The sequence below is a fragment of the Leptonychotes weddellii genome, chromosome 3, assembly GCF_054177405.1.
Source record: "Leptonychotes weddellii isolate Sample4059 chromosome 3, ASM5417740v2, whole genome shotgun sequence".
Lineage (NCBI taxonomy): Eukaryota > Metazoa > Chordata > Mammalia > Carnivora > Phocidae > Leptonychotes > Leptonychotes weddellii.
In genome coordinates, this window is record NC_138371.1 from 120,394,835 (window position 1) to 120,405,161 (window position 10,327).

General features: G+C 48.0%; 1 protein-coding gene across 1 annotated transcript in view; it reads left to right on the top strand.

The window, feature by feature from the left end:
• Nucleotides 1-3,811, top strand: part of C3H13orf42 (chromosome 3 C13orf42 homolog) — a 12,774-nt gene extending 8,963 nt beyond the window's left edge. The window contains 3 exon segments of the mRNA XM_031019430.2: nt 713-860; nt 2,398-2,638; nt 3,637-3,811. Coding sequence (XP_030875290.2) covers nt 713-860; nt 2,398-2,638; nt 3,637-3,811 — 564 coding nt within the window.
• Nucleotides 3,812-10,327: the final 6,516 nt, after the last annotated feature.

Genomic DNA, 10,327 nt, shown 5'->3' on the forward strand with positions numbered 1-10,327 from the left:
TTCTGTGCCTTTCATTGTGAGTTCTCCATGGAGGTCCACCACGGTGCTTGAACTTCCCCTTCAGCCCCCCGAGACCACTGGTGGGAGGTTGTGAAGATGGTGGTGAGGAATGAGATCATGAAGAAGAATAGATCAGGACAGAGCCTGGAACCTGGTTAGGCACTCAGTAGACTTTTTTTTTTTTTAACTCCATATTTTATTATGCCTTATACTTTTCAATCATACTAATTTTTCTTCAATTTATACCATGACTTGAACTCAAGTTTGGCCACTTTAGGCCCTGACAGCTCTTTCAGAGCATTTCTAGTCTATCTTGTCCTTTCTTTCCTGCTGTGAGCCCCTCATTGCCTATCAACGGAGCTGCAGGATCACCTAATTGGGTGTTTACCGGCAGGGAAAAAGTCCAAAGGAAGACTAAGTATTTTGCCTAAAGGTCAAAACAGTCTCTTGAATAAGAACGTAGATCTTATTATTTATTTGTCTCTCCTTGAGACAACTAGAAATCCATTGACCTACAGCAATTGTGGGTCCGGAGCATCCACCCTCCTTCCCCACTTATTTAAATTTACTTTTTAAACTCTGCAAATTCATAACTTCACATGCGTTTAGTTTCAGCAGTGCTGCATTCTTTTTGGCGGTGGTGGCTTGCTTGTGTGTGGGTGCTCTGAGGCTGGCTCAGGCAACTCTCTCTCCTGCCCTTCACCTCTAGCAGAAAGCAACCCCAAAGAAATGCTCCCAGTTCAGCGCAGATGTGGCCGAGGCCATGGCCTTCTTTGATTCCATCATTGCGGAACTGGATACAGAGAAGCGGCCCCAGGCTGCTGAGGCAGAGCCTCCAAATGAGGACGTGGACTTTGATGGTGAGTGCTCCCCCCCCCCAGGGGGCAGGGGGTGGGTGGGTGGCGGTCTCTGGAGTGGGCTGTCTGATGAGTTATCAGGAACCCCACCTCGGAGTAAAGGGAAACTCGCATCCACACTCCGGAGCCCCGCCCAGGGCTTGCTCTTCTCCTCGGGGGCCCTTGGCTTTGGGTGTCCCTGCAGCCACCACCCGACAACATTCACGGCCATATCTGGACAAAAACTCCTTCCTGTGGTCCACTGGCCAAAGCTGAGGCAAAGCACTAAAGAAAGGGATTAGAGGGGGGGCTGGTGCTATATGGCTGTGAAGACAGAGTTTCAGTCTTTCAAGATGAAGTCCTGGAGAGCCGTCACTCACCAGTGGGGACATATTCTGCACTCCTTAACTGTGCACTAAAAGATGACTCAGATGGTAAATTTTATGTTATGTGTATTTTACCACATTTTTTTTTTTTTTAAAGAAGAAAAAGGAGCAGAGACCGAATTTAAAAATCTGGCTTCTGACACTCCCTGAGCTAGTTTGGCACTCTCTGCTGGACCTGAGCGACCCTTCATCTGCTTTGTCCCCCCTCTGCCCACAGGGCCCTCTGAGGCCCTCATGATCAGTGCTCTGAGGATGATGCACAAGGCAGGAGAGGAGCAGGGGGCCTGCCTAGGCCAGCCTGGGTCCCTGGAGAGCGAGCGAGCTGAGGGCTGGGCTGATGCTTTTCTCCACCAGCCTGTGTCACTGGCTCTCTCCTGGTGGAAAGCAAGCAATTTGACCACTTCCTGAATTCAGCCCACTTTTAAATTCCATTACTTGACTATCAGTTTCTTTCATCTTTGACTTGTCCTTCTTGGCATCACTGATGATGATTTTATTCAGGGATTACTGGCCCTTGTTACTGAGGGATCAGCTTTTGGTACCAATACTAAATAATTCTTGAGTGTTTTACTTAATGCTCAAAAGGTTGAAGAGTACATCCTTGTGGTTTGTAGCTGGTCTGGCCTCAAAACACCTGTATCTGTGAAATTTAGGTTCTCATCGGGTTTGGTGGAATTTGACAGAAGAATACTCCCACCCCCCAAGCTCACTGTTTCCTGGAGGGGCATCTGCTCGCCCTCCTCCCTGACTGCAGCCCCTCGGTCCCTAACAGAGGCCAGCCCTCTTCTCGACAGTTGGGCCTGAGGGACCCAGGACATGGGCAAAAGAACAGCAAAATCCACCGAGGAGGAGAAAAATAGGATCTCTTTGCTATTTTGTCATCTGCTCTTTTCGCTTCACAATATGCAGTACACCATGGGTATCTTTGCCAGTCAGTACACATAGATCTGTGTCCTTATTTTTAATGAACACATCAATATTCTGCTGTGTCCCTAACCATAACTGCAGGGTCAGATCAGATCGTGCCCCCTGCTTGCCTTTCCCATCCTTTCTAAGAACCCGCTGTGGTATCTATGCATTTGTTGTGGTTCTCAGCCCGAGTCACCACACCACCTCTCCTGCTCCTCCCTGACGCCGAGTCCTCCTTTCCTGGGACTGCTGCTTCTCTCTTCCAGTGGCCACCAGCTCCCGGGAGCACAGCTTGCACTCCAACTGGATCCTGCGGGCGCCACGCCGGCACTCGGAGGACATCGCTGCGCGTGCTGTGCACGGGACACATGGCCAGTCTCGAAGGACCATGGAGTGCAGGACCATTGGCACTCAGAGGAGACTCGAGAGGCACCCCATTTACTTGCCCAAGGCTGTGGAAGGGGCATTCAGCACCTTGAAATTTAAGCCCAAAGCCTGCAAAAAAGAGTAAGTGCTTGGACCAAGTCGTACAACCAAGATGTTTTTGTGTCCTCCAGACTCCTGGGGTGGTTCTTAAGGTGCCTTGAGTCCCCATCCTATATACCAAAAATTATTTTTATGTATTTTGGGGGGAGGGAGATCTTTGTTAAAAATGTTTTTTCTTTTGGAAAAAAAAGTATAAGTGGAGTATAAGTCTATGCTTATACTCCAGCCTGGTTCACCCCTGTCACCACTCCTCACTGTCACTTTGGCTCTGGATCTGCCCTGCCCTTCCTTCTGGCCTTTGTAGCCCACGTGCTTTGTGCCCCCCTCCTTCATTGCTTCCCCACCCCCCCTCACCTTGCCACTGACAACCTGTGTGCTAGGAATTTTTAATGAGTGTTTGGGTTGAGGAGGGCATAGCACCAAGAGGGAACCAACACCAAACTAAGCAGCTGCCCCTGCCTTGGAAAGGCATTGGCCTGACTTAGATGGAGAACTTCTTGTCGGCTGGGCCCCTCCTGGCCACCTTGCTACCATTTTTCGGCCTTTTTCCCTCCAGCTCCAACTCTGCCAAGACGAGTTACCATCGTTAGCCCCCAAGTTCCTGTGGCCTACTTATTCAGGGCAGTAAGTACTCTCTTGCTCTGGGCAACCCAGGTCATGCTGTAGGGACCTCCCCTTTCACAAAAGAAGGGTGTATCTGGGCTCAGCCACTTGTTTTTCTTTGTACAAGAGCCATTCAACTCTGATGGGTTTGGAGCTTTTCTAAATAGCATTTTTCCTCCCATAATAATGGACTACATACTGGACACACTGAAACCAGGCTCCAGCCCTCATCGTCCATCCTTCCCGCTCAAGGCAGCCCAGGGGCCAGCCCCCATGATGACACTGCTTTGGCCTCTGCAAGGCCCAGCATCGGGGAGCATCTGAGGGTCTCCACGGGAAGAGTGAATCAGAGCATCCCTTCTCTGTGCAGTCAGCCAAGCCGCACTTAAACCCTCTGCCTCATTCCTCCCTTCCAGCCTGGGGAGCCCCAGACAGATCCTCTTCAACTTCTCAGGAGAAGACATGGAATGGGATGCAGAGCTCTTTGCGCTGGACCCCCTGGCGTCTCCGGGGGAGGACTTCCATGAGACCGAGAACCCCAAAGGGCAGTGGCTGCTTCGAGAGAAACTCTGGGAGTGAACAGTGCCTTGACTTCTTTCGGGCCAGTCAGCCTGACTCAGCCTGGGTCCCTGAGAATGTGGCGGCTTTCAGCGCAGCACACAGTGTTTGGAAGGGTTAAAAATGGAAATTGGAACCAAGTCAAGCCCATGAGCCCATCAGCGCTGCCCCCGGTGCCCAGTTAGTGCCAAACACACCTGCGGCCTCCCAGAGCACCTGCCTGAGGAGACTCTGGAGCCTGGCTCGCCTGGCACAGCAGGTTAGCAGGTAGGTACGGCCTGGCTGGTCTTCTAGCAGAAGGAATGGAAGGCCTTGAGTGGGAGTGTCTGGGCTCACTAACCTGGCCTCCCCTGGGGCCTGTTTCAGTTCTCTGTGCATCTGTCCAAGTGGCTGCTAACATTGTGCTCAGCACAGGAAATGAGCACCCCCACACCCCCACTTGGATCTCTGGGCCAAAGTTGTCAGAAAGGCAGTTGTCTCTATGGGGCTCAGAAACACTCTGGTTACAAACAGAGGTTGCCTTCCTTTGTGCAGAATGCAGTTCAGGAAGCAGCTCCTTCTGCTGGATGACGCTGGAGATGGGGCCAATGCCCTGGCATTGGGAAGGAGTGTGTCAGGGCTCTGCCTTGGGACCTCACTATCTCTCCCAGCCCCCAAACCCAGCTTCACTTCCCACAGGTGGTGGGCTGGGGACAGCGGGAGATGAGCGGTGCTTTTCTTCAAATTACTGTCCAGAAAGTCCTTACAGACACCCCTGCAACCAGTTTATGGCAGGCTGTGCCTCTCCCCTCCCCCAAATAAAAAGAAAATCAGCATCCTTATGTTCTTTTGGACTAGAAAGGATTTGTGAGTTTAGTATCTATCTGAATCAGAATTACCTTTTAAATTGCATTTCTCACATACTTTTTGCATTTCTGCCTGCTCGAGTTTGAGAGCCACTGGTTCGGAGAATACATTGCATTTTGTTCACTCTTACTATTTCTTCTGGTATTTTCTTATAAAGAAAGAAGTCATCCGTTGGTGCATGCTCATGAATGCAAGCGTGCTCTTGGGGATAAGGGAGGGAGACAGACGAGGACAAACCAATAATCCAAATTAAGCCCAGAATGCTCCAGGCTAAGGCTAGTCTGAGAACAGAACAGAGCTCTCCTTCCAGGCTCACGTAATGATATTCTTATTGTTGAGTTTTTTAATAAAGAACTTTTTATCTATGTGAACCCAACTATCTGATTCTAAGTATTTATAACTCCTACGAGAAGAAAAAAAATACGCTAATAATTATGTGGCATTCTTAGAAATCTTGTATCAACACATTTCAGATGAAAATTTACTGGAAATGTTTTAATACTTGTCTTTATTATTATTTTCTTTTTGAGTGCCAATGTTAATGTTTGGGAGATTTCTTTCATTTTGTTGCTTATCCTAAACCCACTCTAGCCAGAAGCTTGACTGAAAAATAAACGTTTGGGAGATTTGTTTTATAAATTGCATTAAAGCACACCAAGTTAACATTGCCACAGACCTTTCTTTTCCCCAATTGTGGCCTTGTTTTGAAGCCCCACAAATGAAAATTCACTGCTGAGGATCATTTTAGGATGAAGGTCTCTTTACCCTGCCTCTTATCAAACTACAGTTTATCATAGATTCGACCCTGACATTATGTGGTGAAGACTCTGTGTACATTTTGCTTTACAGATAAGAAAAAAATAAACAGGACAGAGAGGATGTTTGGAATCTTGATTTTTTTTTTTTTTAAGCATTTATTGCTTATGGGACATGAAGCTGTGCTTTTCTCTTTTGCTTCACGTTTTGTATATTTTTGTCTTTAATGAGACTATACACAAACTGCCTAAGAAATTCCACGATTCAGAAACAGAAGGCTGGCTTGTCTTTGGGATGATTTTAGGTATTTGAAATTGGTGATAAACCCCGGGATCTGGGCTTTGTCTAGGGAATCCTGAGATGGGGTCTTGAGATAAATAAAATTTGAGACAATAAAAGTCAGTTCAGTAAAATCAGCTCATTTGATTGATTCTTTTCACCTGTGAATTGACCACTTATTCAATCAGCTGCTCCTTGAGGCACTGTGGTAGCTTCCCCGGATTGTCTTGGTTTTGATTTATGGAAATATACCTATCTTTAGACAGAATGTCCAAAAAGAGGATGTGAGTTCCTGGCATCGGGCTTGTTCTTTAGACCTTGCTTTCTAGCTCCCACCACAATGTGTCTTCTTCACAAAGGAAGATCAGTGGGGAGTTTAGTTGGAGTGGCATATCTCCAGCCCTTTGGTGGTAGCCCTGCAACTGAGAACATGGCTTCCAGGACAGAACTTTCTGGGCCCACTCTCAGACAGAGCCCAGAGGAGACTACATTCCTCTCATCACTGATGGTCTTTTCATGGTGAATTGGTTTCTTCCTGGGGCTGTAACAATTCCCACAACTTTAGGGGCTTAAAACAATATAAATTTATTCTCTTATAGGCTAGAGGTCAGAACTAAAATCAGTCTGACTGGGATAAGTCAAGGTGTGGGCAGGATTGATTTCTTCTGGAGGCTTTGAGGGAAGCATTCATCCCCTGGCCTTTTCCAGTTGCTTACTAAGGAACTGGCTTGTGAGCCCCACCTTACATCACCCCAGCCTTTTGCTTCTGTCCTCCTGTCTGCACCTACTCACTCTGATCTCCTCCCTGCCCCTTATATGGATGGACCTTTGTGATTATGTCAGTCCCACCTGGATGACCCAGGATCATCTCCCCATCTCAGAAACCTCAACTGAATCAAATCTGCAAAATCCCTTTTGCCACATAAGGTAACATTCACAGATTCTGGGGATTGGGATGCAGACATCGTGGGGAGACCATAATTCAGCCCGCCACACACGGTATCACAAGGTGTTCTCGTCCTTCTTAGTAACCCAGCCTAATTTCCTTTTAAGCTTGATTCTAACTGCCCAATATCCATTGTGAACTCTGCCTTAGGTGTCATTTCCCAATTTCTTTATTACAGTTGCCACCCTCTAGTTTTGTGAAAGAGATTCTGTCTTGTCGGACAGCTTCTTATTTTGGAAAGACTTTCTGATTATACAAAATTACCAGGTGGAAAAACACAGTACTTCAACCCTGTAAGGATGAAGAATGGATAGCAAGTCTACATAAACATTGCTGATGGTCAAGAGTGATGTTTTCCTTCAATCAGTCTATCAAGTCCTTAGTAAGCAACTGCTGTATACCAAGCAAAATAATATAAGACACACTTTCTGCCCTTAGGTAATTGGCAACCTAATGGGGGGAAGATAGAACAAACATGGATCAGACATTGCTGGGCATTTACTGCTTCATTGAGCATTTCAGTCCACACACAAGAGGAGTTCCACACAAGCCGAGAGTGCACTCAGATCAAGGTGTTACAGAGAACTTCATGGCAGAGGTTCTCTTGAAAGACACCTTTAGACCCTGGCAGAGGATTGCTAAAGGCTGTCATTTAATGCACAAGGGTAGTTATCAGGAAAGTCACAGAAAGGGTACTGGCCAGCAAGGGGATGCCCTTGACTGAAGGGCAGGGTTTCTACTGAGCTGCTGTGGAAAGCCAGATTGACAGAAATCAAGGAGACTTGATCAGACAGGGCTCAAGAATTAAGCGTTATCCCACCTTGAACTGAAGAGTGGAGAGCAGAAGCCTCAGAAGATGCAATATAGCTGTGTGTGTGTGGGGGTGGGGGTGTGGGGGGGGTGAGCCCGGAAGTGGCCCTGAAATGCTGTGGGGTTAAACCAACCTGAGCTCCCCACAGCCTCAGAAAGAGAGGCCCTCAGGCCCACAATCTGACTTCTGTGGTGGATCTTGCCCACGGTCCCCTGTGGTTCACATGCATTCTCTGGTGATATCTGCTCCCACCTCCTTCCAATCAAACATGGCTGCCTTGGACCCCCCCAGTTCCTCATCAACAGCATGGGTCAGGGCAGTTCCTGAAAGGGGCAGGAGGAGTGTGGTGCTGGTGATGGGAGAGGTTGGGCAGACACACTTTGTAAATAAATTGATGTAGCCATTTTGGTTGACCTCCCAGGCCACAGAGCGTGTCTGAGCCTGCTGGTCATTCTCTTGGGGAAATTGCCCATGTTTGTTTATCCATCTGTTTGTCATTTGACAAAGAATATTGAGCATTTACTATGTCCCAGCCTGTGTCTGGGGATAGAATATAAACAGAGTCTCTCACGGAGTTTTTGGCTGGGGGGGAGACACAGACCTTCATCAAAGGGTTACACCAGCACACATGAATCAGAATTGTGGTAAGTTCTGGAAGGGAGGCCTGTGGTGTCACAGAGAACTTGTAAGGGGGGCATCTGAACTGGCTGGGGCAGGGTGGCTTGGGAAGGGCTTTCTTGATCTCACATAGCTTCATTTGTCATACTCAGATACTCAAATGTCACCTCCTCAGAGAAGTCTTCTTGACCACCCTATCTCAACCATCACTGCTTTTAATCTCTACCATGCATTAGCTGGCTGCACTGTGTCTACGGTGATCTAACACATGACTGTACACACATGCACACATATACACACTTGCACACACTCACTCATACACATTCACTTGTGCACGCCTGCCCCCATTAGATTATGAGCTCCAATAAGCAGTAGCTTATTCTGTTCATGCTCTATGCCCTGTGTTAAGAACAGTGCCTACACCAACAACTGTTTATTGACTGAATGATTTACAGATTGCATAAATGAATGAAGCGGCAGTGAGCTGAGATCTTTAGGGGAATATGAGGCATCAAAATGTAAAGGGCTGGGGGCTACAGAGAGAGAGATTCAGGCTGAGGGAATGTCACGGGCAAAGGATCTGTGCTGGAGGGGGTATGGCGTTGGAAGGAGTTTGAAGACATCACTGATTTATTCCAAAGGTATTACTGAGCACCTGTATGTGCTCAGAAATCTTCCAGGCCCTGAGATTAGAACAGTAAGACCAGATCCCTGCCTTCAGAGCTTATATAAATTTGGTGGGAAGGGGTGTGCAGGCAGTAAGCAATCATATACTACTTGCATATATATTCAAATGTAATAACGTGTCAGGGAATGATCAATCCTGTGAAGTAAAATAGAGAATGGGAAGGAGGTGAGATTTTTAGTCAGAGAAAGCCCTGCAGAGGTGGTGATACTTGAATAGAGCCCTGCATGAGGCAGGGATTAATGAGACCAGGGGGAGGACTGGTCAGGCCAAGGAAAGAGCCCCCGTAAAGGCCCCAGGCAGGAAGGGACCTTGAGGATGCAGGAATGAATGTACTGGGTGGTCCTTGGAGGGTTCTGAACAGAGGAGTAGTACAATCTGATTTAATTTTTGAAAGATGACTGTGGCTGTTGGGTGGGGGTTTTACTGAAGGGCTCAAAGGGACAATTTGGGACAACAGCTGGGTCACTCTACTGTGGGCCAGACAAGAGGCATTGCTGGCTGCCTGGATGGGAGGACTGGGCTGCCACAAGAGGACTGGGTTGGGAGAGACTCTGAAGCAGGACTTACAGGTATTTAGGCTTGCTGGGAACTAGATACAGAGACACGGGGGTCTAGCTCGAGGCGCTAGTGACCACAGGTACCCTTTATTAAGCTGATTAACAGAGGGGCTGCTCAGCAGAGTTTTTCTGCAGGGGAACTGGGGAGAGAAATTAAAAGTTCTATTTTGTAGATGTTAACTCAGAGCTTTCTGTGGACTTCCAGGTGGGAGATTAGACACCTCTGTGTAGAGCTCAGGGGGGTGGCTGGATCTAGAGGTACGAAACCGGGAACTGCCACCACAGAGACAGAATCTGAAGTCATGAGGAGATTCAGTCACTAAGATATCAAGTGGAAATCTAAAGGGCAGTGAGGTGGAGGAGCAGGCCAGAGTACCCCTACATTTAAAGGCTTGGGAGAGAAGGAGCATGTGTGGTGCAAGGAAAAGCATTTAATGAGGTAAAGAAAATGCTCCAAGTTTGGGGGAACAGAGTACAGATAATGGAGGGGGAGGGTGTGGGGCCAGCAGGGCATGCACCAAAGCCAAGTAAGAAAAAGAGTCTTGATTTTGATTCAAAATGATATTGTCTACGTCCAGAGAGCTCACTGACCCTACTCACAAAACCCAGCTCCAGATTCCTTCTGGTTGTTTCTAAAGCTCCGGAGAGGCAGTGGAGTGTTATGGACCAGGGACCAGGGCGGCAAGGATCCAGCAGGCAGCCTCAGTGGCTAGGGGCCCCTTTCCCAGGGTGGGGGTGGGGCTAGGTGGGGTCAGGCCCTCACACTGCCTCAGCCAATGAGCAACCACCTGCTCTCACCTGCTCTCACCGGGTGGCCTTCTGTGGACCCTGCAGCCCTGGGGTATAAATGTGGCCTGGTGACTTAGGCTCTCTGGGCCTCATTTTTCTCAAATGAGAATAGAGCACGATAATACCAGTTCTTAACCTGCAGTGTTATGGTGAGGGAAAAATGAAGGCTTTCCGGTAAAGTGCCTGGTAGGTAGTAATTGTTAACTGTGGCCATATGAAAGGACAATGATTTGCCACCATCACTTAGAAGAGTCAAAAA